General features: G+C 41.1%; 1 protein-coding gene across 1 annotated transcript in view; it reads left to right on the forward strand.

Moving 5' to 3' along the window:
- pyd (zonula occludens-like protein polychaetoid) overlaps window positions 1–21,655 on the forward strand; it is a 397,456-nt gene that overhangs the window by 8,902 nt on the left and 366,899 nt on the right. Inside the window, exon 3 of the mRNA XM_080281008.1 lies at window positions 443–545. Within this exon, the coding sequence (XP_080137134.1) occupies window positions 443–545 (103 nt within the window). The remainder of the gene's footprint in view (window positions 1–442; window positions 546–21,655) is intronic.

A 21,655-nucleotide genomic window follows, 5' to 3' on the forward strand; every position in this document is an offset into this window, starting at 1 on the left:
TATGGTGACATTATTGTTTAATTAATTCTTACTACCACTGTGATTTTATTTAGCTTAGAGGAGACCCATTTTACTGAAGCAAATGTTGCGTGTTGGTGGCAGTCCCAGGCTCATGTGGATGTTAAGGTGTCAGAAACACTTTTACTGTATAGTGTGTGTGTTGTGACCTGACAAATTTAATCCAGTCGAGGTGAAGTATTGTCATATTAAAGGTTTTGTGTGTCTAATAACCCGAGATTCATTCCTACCTCATAACCAAGTTTCATTAGATAAACACAACACAACTATAGTCTTACTGGTAACATGACATCTTTTTACTTTGTTCTTTCAGTCACCAGCCAAATATATTGTGCTTTGGAGAGACCCTTCATACTGAGGGATTAATTAGTTGACATACATGATTATAGCTAGGAATTCTTACCAGTGTAACATTATGCTGCAGGGAGATGGAGATGAACCGAATGTCCGGGCTGTATGGAAGCATTGCCAGCACGGCAGATTACAGCGGTCTCACTGAGATGTTCACCGACCCTGTGGAGGAAGAGGTAAGTCACTGTTATTTACTCTTGTAGCGTAACTTGGCCTGAGATTTACATGATGTCTCTCCATCATCTGTGTTGATCCCTAATAAGATTGATGTAAGAATTGAGTGCTAGTCATGAAATGTGCTATGGAAAAGAAGTAGAGCTATACTGTTGTCTTATTTTACCATAGAGCTACTGGGTTTAAGCTGCAAAAGCATGAAACTCAGCCAAGTTAAGGTGAAAGAACTGTACTGCACTTTTAATTCATATGTTGATGGTCGAGTACAGGCAAGCTGCCTTTCTTCTGAAGTTTAAAGTGACTTTTTTTTTATTTTTAATCATATTTTTGAACGGAATTGCTCCACCTTAGAGTAATGATGTTATGCAGAGAACAATTTAAGAGGACACTGTGTGAGGTAATTGGACACTTTTGGGGTACAGGGTCTGCAGATTATCCACAGTCCCACACTCAGAAAAGATTTTATGCCTTTCATTTCCTTCATGATTTTGTAAGTTATGGTGGCAGTAACTTAGCAATGGCTCCACAGCATGTTAAAAGTTGTATATATGTGGATGGTTGTAATAACATTGGTGGCATTGTAAATAGCCGAAAGTCCTTAAGAGGTAATTTGTTCTTTAGTATTTGGTAAACATGATTCTCACATAAGCTTACATTTGTACTGTAGAACCAAGTGGTGGGGATGCATGCATGGGTTATCCTTTTTATTAGACACAGGAAAACTGATTTGTAATTGTGCAGTCGTATTTGCTGCAAATCATAGTCTTGCTCATGATTATCTTGACTTTGTTTTCATTTTACATGAAAACACGTTGGAGCATTTATAATCAATATGATGATACGGTAGGGTGGGTCAGTCTGTGGCAGGGCTTTTTAATCGATTATGGGAACTGAAACACATGAGAAAAAAGGCCACGGGAGCTCTTGTCCAACCCTCTGTATAGCTACTTGCAGCACAGTTGCTTTGTGGCAGGATTACCATATCCCTTTGCCAATACTATTCAGGCTTTGTGACAGGATTACTGTATTTCTTTGCTAATACTGTTCAAGTTTTGTGACAAGATTACCGCATCCCTTTGCCAAGACTGTACTATTCAAAGGGACAGTTTCTCTACTCTCATTTCACTCCCCCTCACTATCTGTAGCCAGATGCCTTAATCCAGGAAGGGGTTACCACAAGCAAATCCCCTCCATGTCATTCTGTCTTCCATCAGGCTACTTTTTGTGCCAGTTTTATCTTTTGATACAAGGAATACATTCCTAATACTGTATCCTTTCTCTTTGACTAGGGACTTGATGTTGGTTATTGGAGACGTAATTATTTCCCAGAACAGATTGTGTTGTTAGTTCATTGGCATTCCATTATAGCGAAAGTTCATGTGCCTGTGACTACAACATATGAAATCCATGCAGTCCGGAAATTTAGTAGAGGATTTGATTAGTTAAATTGTATATCTTATAATGCTTAATGCAAATAAATTTTTTCACACACTCATATTGGGAGTGATAAAAGTACCTATTATTCATACATGAATTCGTTTGTGGAAATATATATATTTTTTCTTCCTAGTCATTCATCATCTAATCCAGTGTTGCCCAATGAGGAGTGTAGGAGCCCTGGGCTAGGCAAGTTGGTTCTGACATTTAAGATGAGAGTGACCAGCCTCAGTCATCCACGAGTGGTATTACGCGAACAATAACCCCAACCACCCCATAGATATAAACCTGCACAGGTTCAATCTGATTGGAGCACCTTAATTACCCACTAAACCACCAGGTTCCATAAATTGGTTATGTGGTTACAACCAGCATAGTTAATGGTTTGCTGGTGCACAGGAAACAGTTTGGCTTGCCACTCAGTGTAGAGTCACCCATAGACAGAAGGAAATTTATTTTATGTATTGTACTGTGTTGGATTAGTAAGAAGTTTGAAAGTTTGCACAAGGTTTCTCAGGGCAGTGGTAGTGAAGAAAGGCAGATGCATAGAAGAAGTGGAGAGTGAAGTGACATAAGCAGAAAAGTGGCCAATGCTATGAAGTCTTTGACTTGGAACAGGGGCTTCAGTTGGACTACATAGAATTGTGTTAATGTATGCATTAACATATCTGTGTTAGGCTGGGTATGGGATGAATTTGAAAAGTAAAGAGTGGGATCCATGGAAGTTGGACTGTAATCCAACCCACCCCATTAATTTAGTGGGTTTTAGTGTTTGATGATGATGGTGCTTTAAGGTGTGACCAAACAGGTATTGAACTATGACCTTGAACACAGTGATGAATTATCATAACAGTTCTGTGGCTGGCTGGCTGGTGTAAGGTTGATCCTTAACCTTTAGTAGAATTTTCATAGCAAAATTAAAGTAGAACGTTTATGGTTGTTTGTGTTTTCGGTTTGTATGTCAGCAGATGAGGTGCTTATATAGTGGGTTATGTATATTTTGGCATACATTCAAGTTTACCATCTTGGCTTCCATATCATCATCATCATCATCATCGTCATCACCATCACCATCACTCTGTCTCCCACGAATAAATAGAGTGAGTCATATCATGAAACAGGAAAAGGAAAACACAGATCCAGGAGAACTGCTGATGAATTTGATAGCACACTACATCAGTTCCTATAGTTCTGTTTTTGTGCAACATAATGTATATTGGTGGAACGATGATTATGATGACTTATGAATGTGGTGGATAATTGTGTGAGTCATTTTGAACTCCAGCACAGTAATTGCTTCACCTGAACTGTCCTTTATTCATGTTGCAGTATGGATTGTATTTAAAAATGGAGTCGGGAGAAGTTCTTTCTGTGTACAACTTATAATTAATGGGTCCACAAGAGATTGTTATTTTAATGTTTGGAGATACGATGCAGGATGCGAGAAATTTTCAGTGTGCAGTATGTAGGGGTGTTTAGGCTGATTATGACTGAATGGAAAGTGTTGTCTGGGGTTATAACCACTATGATGCATGGAGGAGTTTTGTTATTTGGGGAACATACTGAGTGTAGGAGCAGCAGAGGCTAACTTCATTGCCAGATGAGAAGTGGATGAAAGAAGTTTAGGGATCTGTTGCCCTCCTGGCTGTGAAGCATTTCTCTTTTTGTACCAAGGACACACACTATAATTAATGTGAGAAGTGTTTCTCTATTTTGCTAGGCAGTGAGGCTTGGCCAATAAGGGAGAATGATACAAGCAGATTGGAATCCACAGACATGAGAATGTTTAGATGATGAGTAGCACACCCACTTGGTGACAGAATGAGAATGATATGCTATGAGAAAGAGAATTAACATATGAAATGGTTTGGACATGTTGCAAGGAAGGGGGAGGGTGGCTGGTTGAGGAGAGTCCTAGACATGAATATGGAGGGAAGATTATGCAGATGCTGACTGAGGATGATGTGGGATGAAGTCCTGCATAAAGACATGTGGGACAGGGGATTGAGTTGGGACATCTCAAGATCACAACACATGGAGCACTACTATTAGGTGAAAAGACCTAAACGTGTTATCATAGTCAGTAGCCTGTAAATGTAAATGTAAAATAAGCATCATAATCTTTGATAAATTTGAGATCATCAGTAATACCACATTTGCCAAATTACAGATGGTGTTTCATACTGTTTATACATGTAGCTATAATCTTTGAAGAATTTGAGATCATCAGTATTACCACATTTGCCAAATTATGGATGGTGTTTCATACCGTTTATTTACTTACCTATAGTCTTTGGTTTATTACACATAAATTCCTCTTTATGTCTGATCTCCCCAGTCTAAGAGGCCTGTTTTCTTCATCATACCAACCCAAACATTAAAGATGGGGTGAGGTAGGATCTGGAAACTTTGTAATTTTAATGTTGTGTGGTTTCCAGGTTATAACAATTTTGGTTTCATTATAGAGAGGGGCAAAATTTAGCCATAAGAACTCTCCCTGCTGCATGATCATGTAGTCTCCTTTCCTTTGTGACAGAGTTGAAGTAAGTTGTAACTGTGCTTGCTATGTTCACAAGTGTCAATCTGGTAAATGGTCGTGTTGTGGTGGTTTCCCAGCCTCTATTGAACATGGACCTGGTGGAGTGTAGGCTTTTTATTTCTCTTCCAGTCTACCATCGTCCTTTCAGTCAATAGGAAGGAAATTGAGATAGCTACTGTATGTTTGTATAACCAGGGAGGAGGGCCATCTGATAAATGGTGTTGATTTCCCCGGTGCAGTTGAAAATAGGAGAGTGGGTAAGGATGATGGAGAGGATGATAATTCATTTAGCCTATATATGCAGACTTGATAAAATGTGCCATTTCTTCCTGCCTGCCCACTTCTAAAATGCTTTAGATTTTCGTTTTAAGTTAATGTGCTCCTTTTGTTTGGTAATGTCTTCTATAGGTTACACTTGCTGTCTTCTAGAGGACATATTCTATGTAGATTTTTATTTTTATTTTAGTGTTTGATAGATTTTATTAATATCTTTACTACAAGAGATCTCCCATAAAGGTGAATAAACTCGTCTGATAGCAGCAAGAATAAACTACAAGGAAGCATCATTGTAGTGGTAAAGTTAGCCAAGGGATGGTGAGGCTGATGTGAAGTTCAGAAGATTACTGCTGGCAGGGAAGGGGAGAGCAAGTCGTATATCATGATTACTGGGTTGAGGTGCTGATAGTTCTTCATGAAAATTTTAACTTTTTTCACTGCAATGAGAATAACTAGGACTGCACTGGTATGGAAATGAGGGGGTGGGGGAGACTTAGGATAAGATAGGTGGATGGTGTGAAGAGGTTTATGATAGAGGGGGTGTGATTGAAGAGAGGGCAGCTTGTTGGCAGAGGACACAGAATTAAGGTGTCTGACAATTATTACATGAATAGACTACGACAAAATTGTTTTACTTGGCAATTTTTTCAACTCTTATATTGACAAAGCCAATTAAGACTATTTATAATCCATCCAATTTCCCAAAATCTTGAAGGGCATGTAAGATAATCTGAAGGTAAGAAAAGTGAACTAAAAAATTATCCCAAGATTTAAGGGGTTAATATGAAGCAGAAAATTTATGGAGGCTTGTAAAGGGGAGGGAAGGGGAAAGTGAGGCATAAATCATTTTTAGAATGAGATACTGTTATACCCTCATGAAAATCTTAACATTTTATTACTATTATCCAACCATCCATCATCTAATCCAATGTTGCCCCATGAGAAGCATAGGAGCCTGGGACTGGGCAGGTTGGTTCTGACATTTAAGATGACTCGTTGTAATTGCTTGGGATAGATTAAAAGCATCTACTTGCCCAAGTGCCAGGAGGTTATCTCATCCTTTTCAGGTCCACAGTGGGGATGGAGGGACAATGGTTACAAGATTATTATTATTATTATTTATTTTATTTTTATTTTTATTTTTTTTTACCAGTCCTGGAGAGGGATGTCTTCATGTGGTGGCACCAATATGACTGTGTGGCTCCACTGCCCACTTACACAAATGTCCCTCAACACCCTCGCTATCCCTCTAAGAGGAGGGTGCACCACAGGAGGAGGGTAACTTCAGTCCATAGTCCACTGGGTTCATGTCCAGATGAACCTTGGATGCAACTGCTGCTACAACCCCTTCACTCTTATGACATTTTTTATAATTTTTTTTCTACCTTCAGACAGTTTTATTTAACTTTTGAACTACACAAGTCTTATGTAGCCTTTAACCTCTTCAGTACGAGAGGGCTTTTCCTAAACTGAATGAAAGTTTCAGAAACTAGCAAGAGTAAATGATGAGAAAACTGGTTTCAGTGGAAAGAACGAGTTAAATGCGATATCACTTCAAGATTTTTTTCAACGCATTTATCAGTTTTAGGACAGTACTGGAGAAGTTGATTAAGGCACGTGTTACTATGATACAAAGACACCAGTTCCAAAGACGTTACAGTACCTTTGTAATCTGAAGCATCGTGATCTGTGCCTTGTAGAAGCATCCCATCCTGTCATTATATTGGTGATGTTGATCTCATGTGAAGTTCATCCTCCCTTTCATTTTTCCAGTTGATTTTTGTGGTGTGATGATGTTCCAGAGAGGAGTCTGACTTCATGGTTGTCTTCCTATTACATTTGTCAGAAGCATCATATCTCTTCTTGTTAGTGGTGTTGTTAATTTCAGGTTGAAGTCTAGTTCTCCAGTTTTTCCCAGTTTTTGTGACTTTCCAGTGTTCTTGGGATGAAAATCTCTGTATGGCTGTCTGTAGCTTGAATGTTGTTGATGCCAAGTTGAATATCAGCTCCAAGCAGTACTTCCCATTCTGTATAATATCTTGTTGATATATGGATGAGTTTTACCTTTGAACTGAAAGCAGGACCATAGTTAGAACTGGTGAGAATTATTCAGGAGGAGGGCACTGTGAGTGTGCTACTGTTCTGTAAAACGTGTAATCTTCACTGGATGCTGGGGGCTTGGGAATGTGCTATGGTAGTGAAGAGGATGTGATTAGATAAGGCTGGTGTGAAGCTTGGACTGTGTGTGTGTGTGTGTGTGTGTGTGTGTGTGTGTGTGTGTGTGTGTGTGTGTGTGTGTGTGTGTGTGTGTGTGTGTGTGTGTGTGTGAGAGAGAGAGAGAGAGAGAGAGAGAGAGAGATTAAGGTACGGTACATTTGAGATGAAGAGCTCTTTCATTTGGATGAGATTGTATTAGCAAAGTGTTAGCATTGTTTTTAATACTGTATATACACCCTAGATAACAGTTGAATCTCTATAAATACCAAGTAAATTGAACCTCAGACACACAATTCACAGGCAAAGGTGGTGGTCTTTTTATTTTATTCTTGTTGTTTCTGGATGATTTTATACTAGGAAATAGTTTTTGAACTGTTAGAGGTGGATATGGCCATAGTTAATCCTATCACTGCTAGAGAATCGGACTTAGTTGAACAAAGTTGTCTAAAGGTATAGTAAGAATAATGTCAAAGATTGAAGGGCGTAAAGTTCAAACCTTGTTTATAACCACCCTGATTGATAGATATCCCCCTCCCCGCTGCACCCCCCTACACACACACACACACACACACACACACACACACACACACACACACACACACACACACACACACACACACACACACACACACACAACACACACACAACACACACACACACACACACACACACACACGTTTCCATCATGACGGGACACTAAGCCATATCCTCTCACTGTCAGATTATGGTCCATTTTCACGACAACTTAGGAGATTCTGTAACATCTCTTCCCCAGTGATTCTTTTATCTGAACCCATGAATACTGTATCGTCTTGTATGTCACTGATACACTGTTTGTATTAAAAAGAACATACTGTATGTGTCCAGCAGTACAGAACACGTATGAAGGTGTAATATGTCAAACTGGCAAAGAAGAATTGCTGTGAAGTCTTTCATGCTAGTGAGACTGATTTTTATCTGACCAATCATTGAGTTGACTTACGTAGTCCGTGCAGTACAATGGATCATTCTTGAATTGGATGAAATCCTGTGGAGGAAGAAAAAATGAAGTATAGTATCTGTGTTTTTCAGGGGCTAACAGTGACTGCGTCAGATATCTTCATTATGAAGAATCTCTTAAGCTAAAAAATAAAAAATAAAAATAAAAATAAATAAATTTCCATAGGAAACATGAATTAACATATAAAAGGGCATCATTGTGTAGTTAATGAGGACCATGTTTAGTACCCCTTTACTAAGGTCTGGTAAGTCAAAGATTAGAGTCTTGTAACAGCAAGGAGGGTTATCACAGGCACAGATTTTAGTGTGCATTTTATTTGCACATTATATAAGAGTATACGGTAATTTGAGTACAGTATTTCCAGAGCATAGAGTGACACTTTACAATCACTGTACATTACGTTGTTGCTGGTTCATCATAGTAGTTAATTTTAATGCTCGTTAAAACTCTTGGTGACTATAAATGTTAGGGGAATACATACTTTACTGGCCTGTACCATAAAGAACAGTTGCCAAATTAATTATGTCATCATTCAGTTAATAGAACACCCTACAAATGTAGGTCATGAGTCTTTCATTAGTTGTTTGTCATTTGGTAAACAGACAAACAGCAACAAAACTTAACCTGCGTCCTTTTTGGTGCCAGAAATAACAACAATACTAGTATCACCAGAGAGAGAGAGAGAGAGAGAGGGAGGGAGAGAGCAAAGGACCAGGTGATGCAGATGTTGGTGTAAATCAGTGAGCCAACAGCAAAGGCCAGGTCACCTTTAAACCCACTCACCACCCAAGATTATCACATCGCCACCCAAAAATTACACCCCTCGGTTAATCTCCTCACTGTGGTTGACATCTCCTTTGTTTGATTCTTGCTGCCGTTAGACAAGGTTGAATGTAGCTCGTATGTGGAAGTGGTGTTGGGCTAAATTTCTGGTAGCTGGTTAAGTCCCACATTTGTGTAGTTGAAGTCCAGGCTGAGATTATTGCACATACATTTACACAGCCAAATAGAGCTCCCTGGGACAGGGAAAAAATGATCCCTGTGTTCTCTGCATGTTGTGGAGGTTACTAAATGGGTTTTGGGGAGGGTTAGTGACCTACCCTATAAAAAACTTAACAGAAAAAAGGAACAAATATCCTTAATCTTGGACAGACTAACATTTAACAACCATGGACCAGACAAAGGACAGTATGGGGGTGGTGATTTGCATGTGTAATCATCTGGTGACAGCATGAATAAAATACTGTAGCATTGACAACACTGTACAAAGGGATCATTCCCAGTGAGTCCTTGGTCCCTGTGGCTGGTGTTTAGTTCATCATAATTACCCCAACTCTTCAGCCCCTGTGAAGAGAGGGTAAAAAAAGAAAAGCAAAAAAAAAAAACTCAGTTGTGTTCATGAGAGCTCCATCACATGTCATTGATATTGCATCAGATAGTTTTGAATTTCACATTGCATAAATTGGGGGGCCATCTTGGACCTGATTTGTGGTGAAAATAGATTTCTTCATCTTCTGATTCTTTTTTTTTTTTTTTTTTTTCCCCAAGGCCATATGATAGTTCTCGGTATTGGTTTCATTGGATGTTTTCAACTTTCCCATCACTTTGTGGAGTCATCATGAACCAAGTAACTGTACCATAGGGAGGGAAAAAGCAGTGGGTCATTTTTGCTTTGCACTTCAGGTACCTCTCCTACCTTCACATTATTGGATGTACTGTAGCTTCATTTACCATTTTCATATTTCCTGTCGCTTACTTGTGATGTCATCGAGCCTAATTAATACTAAAATAGATCAGTATATTTGGGCTATTTATGCTGGGCAGGCTAGTGATACCTCTCTTACTTTTGTATTGTTCCTTTTTCGTTGTGTGGGTGGATAGGGATACGATATTGGCAGTGGGGTCAGGATGATGATGATGATGATGACCTGGATGGTCAGTGAAATACTGTAATATAAGTACAGTATATCAAAATGGCTAAAGCATGTAAAATGTGGTAAAATCTAATTAGGGATTCTGTGAGCAGTGTCTATGCAAGGGGCTGGAGAGAACTGAGAGGTGAATAGATTGGTGATGGTGATGGTGGTGGTGATGGTGATGGTGATGGTGGTGGTGACCTAGTTGATAACAGAAAGGTAAAATAATGCAGAATATGGTGATATCAAACTATGAATTCTGAGAGCAGAGTTCATGCAAGGAACTGGGGTGAACAGGGGAGGTGAGAAATTTAAAGGGAAGGACACAGTATTGCATGTGCCATTTTTTTGCACCTTCCCCTCCTCTTGCCCTACACAATGACCACCAGCACCGGACACCCTCGGGAAAGAATGTAAAGTCTGTCCAGAGTTATGTAATGGGTGTGGGGTGCCTGAGGTTGGTTGGATAGGGGTTGGAAGTGGGATGGCACGGATATTTGGGAGATGGAGAGCGAGTTTTGATTTAGGGGAATGTGAGGGTGGTTGTTGGGATGGGATAGTGTTGGATGTGGAGAATGTATTAGGGAATGAGAGGTATAAAGGTAGATTTTGTGTTCATTATTGTTTCTTATGTAAGTGGGATGCTGTGGCTATTTGTAAGTGGGAGAGTGAGGTTTGATTTTGGGGAATGTGAGGGTGGTTGTAGAGATGGGATGGTGTGGGTACAGTATTAGGCGGTGGAGGTTAGGAAATGTAGGTTGCTTTGTGGAGATAAAATGAGAAGGGAAGGAAACTCAGAAGTAGGAGAGTGAATTTTGATTTGGAGATATTGTGGTTCTTACAGAGTTGGGTTTTGGGAAATGAAAGTTAGTTTATGAGTATGTTTAAGATGTTTAAGGCTGGTTGGATGGGTACCAAAGTGGGATGGCATGAACATCAAGTAGGAGAGGGATTTTTATTTGGGGATTAAATTGAGAGTGGGTGTCTGAAGTTGGTAGTTGTGGATGTAAGGTGGCTAGGATATTTAGAATGGGAGTGAGTGAGTGGATATTTGGGTAGAGTGAGATTACACTAGACATGAGATATTGTGGTTACTCTTAAATGGAACACCTGTAGCCAGGATAGGTTTTAGAGCGTTTGACAGTTTGGATGTGGGGTTGGAAATGGGGTAATATTTAATACTGGTCTGTCTGGGGTTGTGGATGTGGGATTTAAAATGGGATGGTGTGGAAATTGAGAAATGGATGCTGATTTTCGGTTTTTAAAGTTGCGTGTTGAAGTTGGAAATGGAGAGGTGTGTGGGGGAAATGGGTGGTATAGGTGTGAAGGCTTGGAAGAGAATCAAAGTATTGTGAATGTGGACAGTAGAGAGATGGAATTGTATGTCAGGAGGAGGATGTTGGAAATGGGTTGGCATGGGCATGGAGGCTAAACTGGGTCGGAATATCGAGAACAAGGACAGTAAGGAGACCAGTGTGGAGGAGGCTGGTGTGGGTGTGAGCAGTGTAAAATTCTCTTAATCCCCCTCCCCCCATCACCCCCCTCCTTGGGATGGAGGGTGTGGTGGATTAAAAGCCTATCAGAGCTTCACGTAAATTTTATATTCTGGATACTGCTTGATGCTTTTATTCATCTCAGAGAAACCCTTTCCCAGGTAAAGATTAAAGGATTGAGCTTCATCCTTACAGACTTAATATGAACTCTGTGTTTGTCTCTTTCTGCACAGTTAAGGTGGAGGTGTGTGTGTAGGCATAGCTGTGTGGGTGTGGGGGTATGTAGGGAGTGGGGATATGGCAGAGTGTGGGTTTGGGTGTGGGGAGCTAGAATGGCTGGGTTATAGTTTAGGTGTGAGTGTGGGTGTTGATGCAGGGTGTTAGAGTGTGGCTGTTGGTGTTAGGAGTTAGTATAGTCAGATGTGGATGTTGATGTGGGTGTGGTGTGGATGTACGTTGTTTGAGTGTGGGTGAGGAGCTTGGTGGGCTGGGTGTGGGTTTGGGGATTTAAGGTGGGTGAATGTTTTTGTAGAGAATTGGGTGCCAGGCGGGTGTGTGGTGTGTGTTTGGATAGATAAGCCAGTTAATCTAGGGAGTTTAGGGTACCCGGAAATGGCTGTGTGTTCTGTATATGTTACCAAAAAGTGCCATAGTGTGTTGAGGACATTTACTTGTATACAGAAAGTGAAAATGCTAAACTTAATCTAACTTTACCTTACCCCTTACCTTACCTTACCTTACCTTACCTTACCTTACTTTACCTTACCTACCCTAACAACATAACCTGACCTAATCACACCAGACCAAACCAAATCTGACCTAATCTAACCCCTCCTATCCCAGCCTGCCCTCACAACCTCACCTCACCTAACTTAGCCAAAACTTGCCTCACCTAACCTGCCAAATTGGGCCCCACTTTCTTTCACTCAGCATTCAGAGGCTCAAAAGCGTCTAAAAGATCACTGTGCCTTCAGCTTTTGGCTCTTTTAAGTTTATGTGCCACTTCATATCATCTTGGCAAGTGTGGGACGCAAGTATGAATTCAAAAGCTTCTTGCCTACGTTGAGTTTCTGAGAGTGTGTATGAGGGTGGAGTGGTTGGAAGAAACGGTGATGATGAATATGATAGTGATGATAAGAACTATGTGGAGATATAGAGATGTGAATGGAGGGTGTATGGGGGAGGGCATAAAGGGTAGGGAAGTGTAGTGCTAATGAGGTGGTGATGATGATAATGATGATTAGAACTGGGTGGAGAGGTAGGAATATAGAGTGTATGGGGGTGGGAGTGAACGAGTAGAAGAATGAAGTGGTTGAAAGAAAGGTGATAATGATAAGAGGAACTAAGGGAGCAGGAGAGTGTAATGGCTGGAAGAATAATAATGATGATGATGATGATGATTAGAACTAGGTGATGAGGTAGGAATGGAGAGTGTATGGGAGAGGGCATGAGTGAGCAGGAGAGTGGGGTGGTTGGGAGAGTATTTCGCGTAGCACCTTCTATCGCCAAAACTGAAAGGGGAGTGTCGGCGATTTTTTTTTTCTTTTTTAAATCCTGAAACAGCCTTGATCGCGAGCCGGAAAATCGGATTACGCTGATGATGATGCTTTAAGGGGCGGAAAATGATTTAGTCAGAGGTATAGCTTTAGGTGGTAGAGTGGAGCGAGTTGGGCGTGGAATTGCGTGGGTGTGTGTAGAAAGGTAGGTGGGTAATTGGGTGTTTGGAGAGAGAGAGAGAGAGAGAGAGAGAGAGAGAGAGAGAGGGAGAGAGAGAGTGGAGGTAGATTATGTTAAAGATATTTAGTTGGCTCTGTGTGTGTGTGTGTGTGTGTGTGTGTGTGTGTCTGAGAGAAAGAGAGAGAGAGAGTGGCGGTAGATTATTTTATGGAAATTTAGTTGGTTTGTGTGTGTGTGTGTGTGTGTGTGTGTGTGTGTGAGAGAGAGAGAGAGAGAGTAGAGGGCGACGTTGATGCAAATGTGGAATGTTTATATTGTCATTCTGGTACTGTGCCAAGGGATTGGTCAGGGGATTTAGAATTTCCATTAGTTTTTTCACTTTTTCCTTTTTTCTTTTCGCCATATATCTGTTCCCTATACATATACAGTACAGTTCTGCCTCCTATACGCACAGATATTTGTTAATTATTTGTATATGTATTAATCATTTTTTATAATTATTACCATTATGTATCTTGGTATAGCTCTTCATATATCTTTACGTTCCTCATAATACAGTATATTTTTGCCATTTATACCCTTGCATGTGTATTTTTTTTTTTTTATATTCCTCTTATATATATATATTTTTACTTTGTAGATTACGTTTGTGTTGTTTGTTTATTTTTCCTTGGTATATAGCTTCTTTTGCAAAGCTTATATGCCTCTTTGTTGGGTTTAAATTTAACTCTTATTTATTATATCCCCCTCGTTTATTTTGTATTATGTCCAGAGTTACGTGGTATTTTACGTAACTACACAAGGACGGTGACATTACATAAAACTCTTTAAATTGGTTTGAAAAATGACACTACTTCTATCTGTCTATTTATGTATCTATCCATCCATTGTTAGACGCATTAATTCCGTAAAGGGTGACGTGTATGATAGTGTGATTGATTTAGAATGTTTGGTTTTCATGTAATACAGTATATGCATTATAGAGTTTCGTATGTATCTTCTATCTGTTCGTGTTTAGGTCATTGTTCGTCTATAATGCGAAGCCGTGTCTCCCCGTCTGCCCATAAAATTATCTGCTTGCGTTCCTCCATTTATCCATCTTTCTATCTATATCCATCTTCCCATCTCATTATCATTATATTTAAAATTGGTCAGTGCCTAATGTCCAGCTGTGTCTTTCCATCTGCATCTAACATTATCTCCATCCTTATATTCTCTCCATTTATTTGTCTTTGTACCCATCATCCCGTCTAAATATCAGTATATATAACATTGCTTTCAGTCTGCTTATAATACTGTCTCCTTATCAATCTGTCTATCTCTCCATCTCTTCATCTAATTATCAGTATATATAACATTACTTTCAGTCTGCCTATAATATTGTCTCCTTGTCTATCTCATCTAATTATCAGTATAAATATAATTGCTTTCAGTTTGCGTGTGATAATTGTCTGTCTTTATCTATCAGCCTATCGATCCTTCTTCGCATCTCATTATCAGTATATATAAGATTGCATCCAGTCAGCCAGCCAATTATCGAATACCGCCGATAATGCAAGCGACCCGACCGGAAAACGATGCCCATGAAATTTCCCCAACCCTGCGCATTGCCATCCCCCCCCCCCCCGCGCCCCTCCGGAAACTAATGTGCTTGTGGTTATCGTACAGAAGCGACCTGGCCAATAGTATCGTGACAATAGCTGTAGGGTATCGTGGAGTATCGCAATTCGAGTGGATGGGTGTGTTTTGAATCGGGTGGGTGGGTGTGTTAAGCAGTAGCACGAAACGGCACAAATAGCAATAAGAAGTGCATTACAGTTTGGGATTAACGGTAATTACAACACTAAATCTGACACTAGCACATGAAAGCAGTAGCATGGAACAGCATAAATAAATAGTACATTACAGTTTGAAGTAGTGTGGAGTCTGTCAGAGGTCCTTACGTACACACTTTACACTTTCCCACCGATCACTGACCACCCACCACTGTCGACTCACCTCAGGAACACCTCGACTCTCCTACATGAAGCACTGAATACACGAATTTCTACTGAACAATCTCAGCGTCCTAAACCTTTTTCTTTTCCGACTCTGGACATAGGTTTCAGTACCCGTTCCCAAGTTCCAGCAGTCCTCCACGTGTCATCACTTCGGCGCAAACACTCACCGTCCCTATTGAATACATACAAAAGGGTTGTCTCATACAGGGCTGATGTATTGGTGTTAGCGGGGGTATTTTTACATGTCGGCGGGTCTGCTGGTACATCAGTAAAGTCTGCGTTAATGAAATTCAGATCCTTAAACTGCTCCCTGCCCCAGCCGGGATTCGAAACTGAGGCCTTAAACCTAGAGACTCAGGGTATGTGAAACACCACTTAGGAACATGTGGATTGTGTGTGTGTGTGTGTGTGTGTGTGTGTGTGTGTGTGTGTGTGTGTGTGTGTGTGTGTATCAGCCAGTATCGCCACTTTATCTTAGAATGCTGTATGCCTAATTTTGCGTGGGGAGGCCTTTAATGTACAGATAAGTAAATGTTTGAATAATATGTGAATGTGTAGGTGTTTGTTCTGTTCTGGGAAACAATTCATGCAAACCAGTACGAGGGCATTGTGAGAAAATATGTTAAGGTAAATGTAATGTGTGTCTGTGTGTGTGTGTGTGTGTGTGTGTGTGTGTGTGTGTGTGTCTATCGTACAGAATGTGTGAAAATGTGTAAGTCGTGTAAATATGTGCAGGTGTCGTAGAAAATGTGTGCGTGTGTGTAAGTGTAAATTTGTGTAGGGATTGTGTGTGTAAATGTGCAGTTATTAGCCATCGTAGAAAATTAAGTGTGTATATATGGTACCTGTCGTAGAGAAGTGTGTGTGTGTGTGTGTGTGTAACTCGTAGAGAATGTGTGAAAATGTGTATGTAAGTTTATAAAATATGTATGTATCGTCGAGAGCCACCGCCAGCCAGCCAGTACCGTGATGTTAACGTAGATTATATGGTGAAGCTAATTCGTGTTGGCGGGCTTTGAATGTGTGAGGTAATTTTGTCGGCCTGTTATTGTGTTTGTTGTTGTGATTAGCGTTATGCATACATGACTGCCTCTGAGTGGGGGTGGGGGGAGAAGGGGTGTGGAGGCGAGGAGGATGGGGGTTGTGGAGGGAAAGGGAGTGTATAGGCAAGGAGGAAGGGGTTAAAATGGGGAGGAGGAAGGGATGGGGTGAAGGGAGCTGGAATGAAAGGGGAAGGGAAAGGGAGACAAGGTGGGAGAAGTAGGCTATCAAAGAGAGAGGGAGCGAAGGAAAGGGGGATGGGGATTAGTGGAGGAGGAGGCATAGAGGCAAGGAGGTGGGGAGTTAGTGAGGGAGGAGGAGCAAGGGATAGGTGGAGAGAGGGAAGTGGAGAGGTAAGGGGAAGGGAAGAGAGAGGAGTATCTGGGAGGGAGGGAAGGAGGTAGATGAGGGAAGGTGCTAAGGGGTAAGGGGGGGAGAAGAAGAGGTAATAGGGAGGGAAGAGGAAAGGTAGGGGTGGGGGGTAGGGGTAAGAGATAGGGGGTTATGATTCAAGGGAAGTAAGGAAGGGAGGAGAGGGCTGTAGGGGAGAAGGAAGGGAAGATGAAGAGGAGGGAGTGAAGGGGCGAAGTGGATAGGAAGAGGGGGTGGGGTGGGGTGATGGGAAAAGAAGTGTTAAAGGGTGAGAGGGATGGAGGGAAAGAAAGGAGGAGGAAGGAAGTGAGAGTGAGTGAGAGGAGGTGGTAGTTACGGTGAAGGGTAAGAGATAGAGGAGTAATACACACACACACACACACACACACACACACACACACACACACACACATTCTTTGAAGGGTGGAAATATCTGATAAAAAGGTTGGTTGAAGTATAAGAGAGAGAGAGAGAGAGAGAGAGAGAGAGAGAGAGAGAGAGAGTTAGCTTTAAAAACTGGTGTGTAGTTGGCATAGAGTGTGAAGTGATTTTATTAATGAGAAGGGTGCTTTTGATGTGTGTGTGTGTGTGTGTGTGTGTGTGTGTGTGTGTGTGTGTGTGTGAGAGAGAGAGAGAGAGAGAGAGAGAGAGTGAGTTAATACTTCTCTCGCCTCACGCAACCCCACACACCCTCCACACTGCTCAGTCTCTCTAACAGTAAATATAACAGTCCATATGAAGACCACTGCCTGACCGGTCTCTTTCTCTTCGCTGGAGTGTTCATTACCTTTTTTTTTTTTTTTTTTTTTTTTTTTTTTTTACAGTTTTGTAATATTTGGATTATCCTTGAGGTGTTGCCTTTGCACTTACCTGCGTACCATAATTTCCTAGGTGGGATTCATGTACCAATTTATCTATTTATCTTCCTGTCTGTCTATCTGTTAATCCATATATATATATAGTTGTCTGCCTATCAGTGTGTCTGTATCAATCTGTTTACCTGTCTGCCTACCTGCTTACCCACCTACCTACCTACCTACCTGCCTCCCTAGCTATCTATATCTGTCTCTATCTATCTATCTGTCTGTATTTGTCAGTATTCTGTGTACGTATATATTGATTTTTATATGTTTAGATGGTGACGTGGCAGGGAGGGATGTTACCTACCCACTATTTAAAAAAGAGGTCAAAATTTCATCTCAGGGGAACTTTCAAAAATTGCTTTTCACCGGGCGAGTTGTATATATTACAATTACAAAATATTTCGGATTTAGTCAGCTATATTTTGGACGGCCATCTTATTTATAGAGATTCTTGAGTGGCACCTTAAGTAATTCATGGCGTCTCAGGTGTGGAAACTTAATTTGTAATCGTGTGGTTAGTGGGAAGATGTTTTTTTTTTGGTCGTGTGTGTGTGTGTGTGTGTGTGTGTGTGTGTGTGTGTGTGTGTGTGTGTGTTTTACTGTCTCGTTTTTGCTCCACACATATTTTTACGGCCATTGGTAATCCGCTTACGTCTCATGCCACTTGCTAGTCTATTTTTGACCCACCGGACTTGTGTTTTTACTTGGTGCTGGTGTTTTTCTCTGTGTTTATTAATGTTTATCTGTGTTTATTGTGGTTTATCTGTTATTATTTTCTTTTTTCCCTCTCTTCCTTCTCCACACTCTTCTCCGCATCCTCCTTCCCTTTCAGTTTTCCTGTTTGTCTTCTCGTCTTTTCCTTCTCCACTTCCTTTTCCCCATCCTCATTCCTTTTCAGTTGTCTTGTTTTTTTCTGAATTCTTTTTTTCCTCTCTCCTTCATCTTCCCTTATCTTATCTTTCCCTGTGGTCCACTCCCACGTCTTGATATCAAAGTCCTGATTGTATGGATAATCACTGAGCCACATTTATGAGGTAGGAATGAGTCTCCGTGGTTTCTAGTCAGATCAGCTCTCCGGTTTGACTTTTAGCACATGGCCGTCAACCAAACTGAAAGGAGTTAGGTATCCATTGAGCTTTGTTTATGAGGTAGGAATGAGTCTCCTTGGTTACTAGTCAGATTAACCCTCCAGTCTGACTCAAGCACATGACTATCAATTAAACTGAAAGGAGTTAGGTATCCAGTGAGCTTTGTTTATGATGTAGGAATGAGTCTCCTTGGTTACTAGTCAGATCAGCCCTCAAGTCTCACGTCTAGCAGATGGCCATGAACTGTACTGAAAGGGGAGAGATATCCTCGTCTGATAAATAAATAAATAAATAAATAGATAAATAATAACGCTGTATAGTGGGACAGATTTAACTGGTGTTCTGTTTTTTAACATTTCTCGCCACAGTATACGGCTGATCCGCCCGGCTTCACGATCCATCATTTTATTTTTTATTTTTAGTTACGTTTATCCAGGATGGTGCTTTTTTTTTGGGGGGGGGCTGGTTTATGTTGACTTTGAGTAATTTTTCTGTATTCCAATTTCTTTCTATCTGTTTTTCTTTCTGTCTAATTTTGTCTGTCTCTGTCTGTCTGTATTTTGTATCTCTGTTTCTTCTTCTTTCACACTTCCATGTGTTCCTCCCTTCCTCTCACTTTCTCCTCCTCCTCCTCTCTTGTCACTCTTCCTCACCTCCTCCCACCCTTTCTTCTCCTGTCTTCCTCCCCTTATCTCATTTTTCCTCCCGTCGTCCCAGTTTAGTTCCCCTCCACTTACTCTTCCCCCCTTCCACACGCCCTCTTCCTCCCTTCCACTTACTCTTCCTTCCTTCTCCTCTCATCCCTCTTCCTCCCTTCCACTCGTCCCTCTTCCTTCCCTCCACTCGTCCCTCTTCTTCCCCTCCACTCACTCTTCCTCCCTTCCACTCACTCTTCCTCCCCTCCACACGTCCCTCTTCCTCCCCTCCTCTCACTTTTCCTCCATTTCCTCTTCACTTTTGGCCAATTTCCCTTCACGTGTTATCTGTCTCTCTCTCTCTCTCTCTCTCTCACACACACACACACACACACACACACACACACACACACACACACACACACACACACAAAAGTCCCCTGGTGGTAGCAAAAGAGAAATATAAACCATTTTTTTACTGAAGCTGTTTATTAAGGCGTCTGGCAATAGATAGATAGATAGATAGATAGATAGGTTTATTAATGACGTCCCAAAATGTAAATAATATCAGAAAATACCATAACCTATAATATTTCAAAAATTTTCGCCTCCAGTTTCAGTATATAAAAGGCAGAGTGATTTTTTTTTATTTTTTTTTTGGGGGGGGGGAGGAGGATACTTGAATGGTGGGTGAATTAATGTGCCTCCCATTTAAGCCGGACGTATGATGATTTTCCTGCCTTTTTTTTTATTTTTTTTTTTTTCCCGACTCATGTATTGTTGGAAATAGGCCTGGAATGATGGTGATGGTGGTGGTGGTGATGGTAGTGGTGGTGGTGATGATGATGATGAGGGAATGGTGATGATGATGACTGATGAGGATGATGGTGTTTATGATGATGGTGGTGGTGGTCATGTTAATTGTGATGATGATGGTAGTTATGATGATGATGATAATGATGATGATGACCCCTGATCCCAACTCTCCCTATTCCCCCTTTCCCCCTCCCCCCTCCTCATTACTAACACATACCGACTCACTCCTCCCCCTTGTGCTCCTCGCGTTACACCTACACCCAGCTGCTACACCCTACACCCCTCCCCCCAGGTCGTACATTACAGTTGGCTACACCTCATCACAGTGTACTCGACATTACATCCTGGTACACTACTACACTTATGTACACTTATCGTTCGCCTGTGCTGCACTTTGCTCCTGTGCATAGCTATATATTAAGATAGATATATATAGATAGATAAAAAGATAGAGAGATAGAGATAGATAAATAGATGGATAGATAGATGTATAGATAGATAAATTTACACTTGTACATCTTTTTTTGCTTATGTTCAACCTTATTTCTGTTCTTATCGGTTTGAAATCATCCTCAGGTAGATAGATAGACAGATAGATTTTAAAGTCCACTCCCTATACCTCATACCAATAACACCAGTCCAGCGCTCACCGTAATACACAATACTAATCCTATCTCAGTACTTAATACCAGGGCTTAATATACCAGTGCATCTCTCTCTCTCTCTCTCTCTCTCTCTCTCTCTCTCTCTCTCTCTCTCTCTCTCTCTCTCTCTCTCTCACACACACACACACACACACACACACTTCACAGGACATTATTAAAGGGAGAGGTATACTTGGTGACGAAACAGGGGAAAGATTGGAAGGGAAAGACGGTGGGAAGGGAGGAAAGACAGAGGGGAGGGGAGTGAAGGAGAGGGAAAGGAAAGAAAGGGGAAGACATGGAGATTGGCAGATATGAGAGAGAGTCATGGAACACTGAAGTGATAGATGAGGGGGAGGAGGACGAGAGGGGAAGGGAAAGAGAAAGGGGAAGAGGGAAGGGGGAATGATGGATGTGGGAAGGGCAGAGGGGAAAGAGAGAGGTGATGGGAAAGAAGGAAGGGGAAAATGTGTTTGGAAGGGAAGAGAGGAGGTCAGTGGGAAAGGGAAGTGTGTGTGTGTGTGTGTGTGTGTGTGTGTGAGATAGAGAGAGAGAGAGAGAGAGGAAATAAAGAAGTGAGAGAAGGAAAAGAACACAGGAAAAGGAAAGGGGAAGAGAAAATGAGAAGGCCAAAAATATATTTAAGAAAAATAGCGGCGCAAATAACACAGCAAAACAGTGGAAAAGACTGAGACAGAAAGTGAAAGGAGAAAATGTAAGGAGAAAGAGAGAGTGAGCAAGAGAAAATGAGAAAGAACGAGAGAGAATATAGTTGAAGGCGGAAGAGAAAATGAGAGAGAAAGAATGATAAAGTATGGTGATGTAAAGATAAAAGAGAGAAGAGTATAATACGAAGAAATCTGGGAAATAACGAAGGAGGGAGACACGTAGAAGAGAATAAATGAGAGAAGGGGAGGAGTTAGGGAAGAAATTCAGGGCTGGGGAGGAGAGAGAGAGAAGGAACGGGGAGAGAAAACGTATTGGAGGAGGGAGGAAAGAAAGGAGAATAATGGAGAGTATGGAGGAGGGGAGAGGAGGACTGGGGGAGGAAGAGAGACGAGTGAAGGGAGGGAGAAAAGGGGAGTAATGGAGAGAAAA

Source organism: Coenobita brevimanus, chromosome 87, assembly GCF_032717465.1.
Source record: "Coenobita brevimanus isolate Jiangsu-jjx chromosome 87, ASM3271746v2, whole genome shotgun sequence".
NCBI classification, from domain to species: domain Eukaryota; kingdom Metazoa; phylum Arthropoda; class Malacostraca; order Decapoda; family Coenobitidae; genus Coenobita; species Coenobita brevimanus.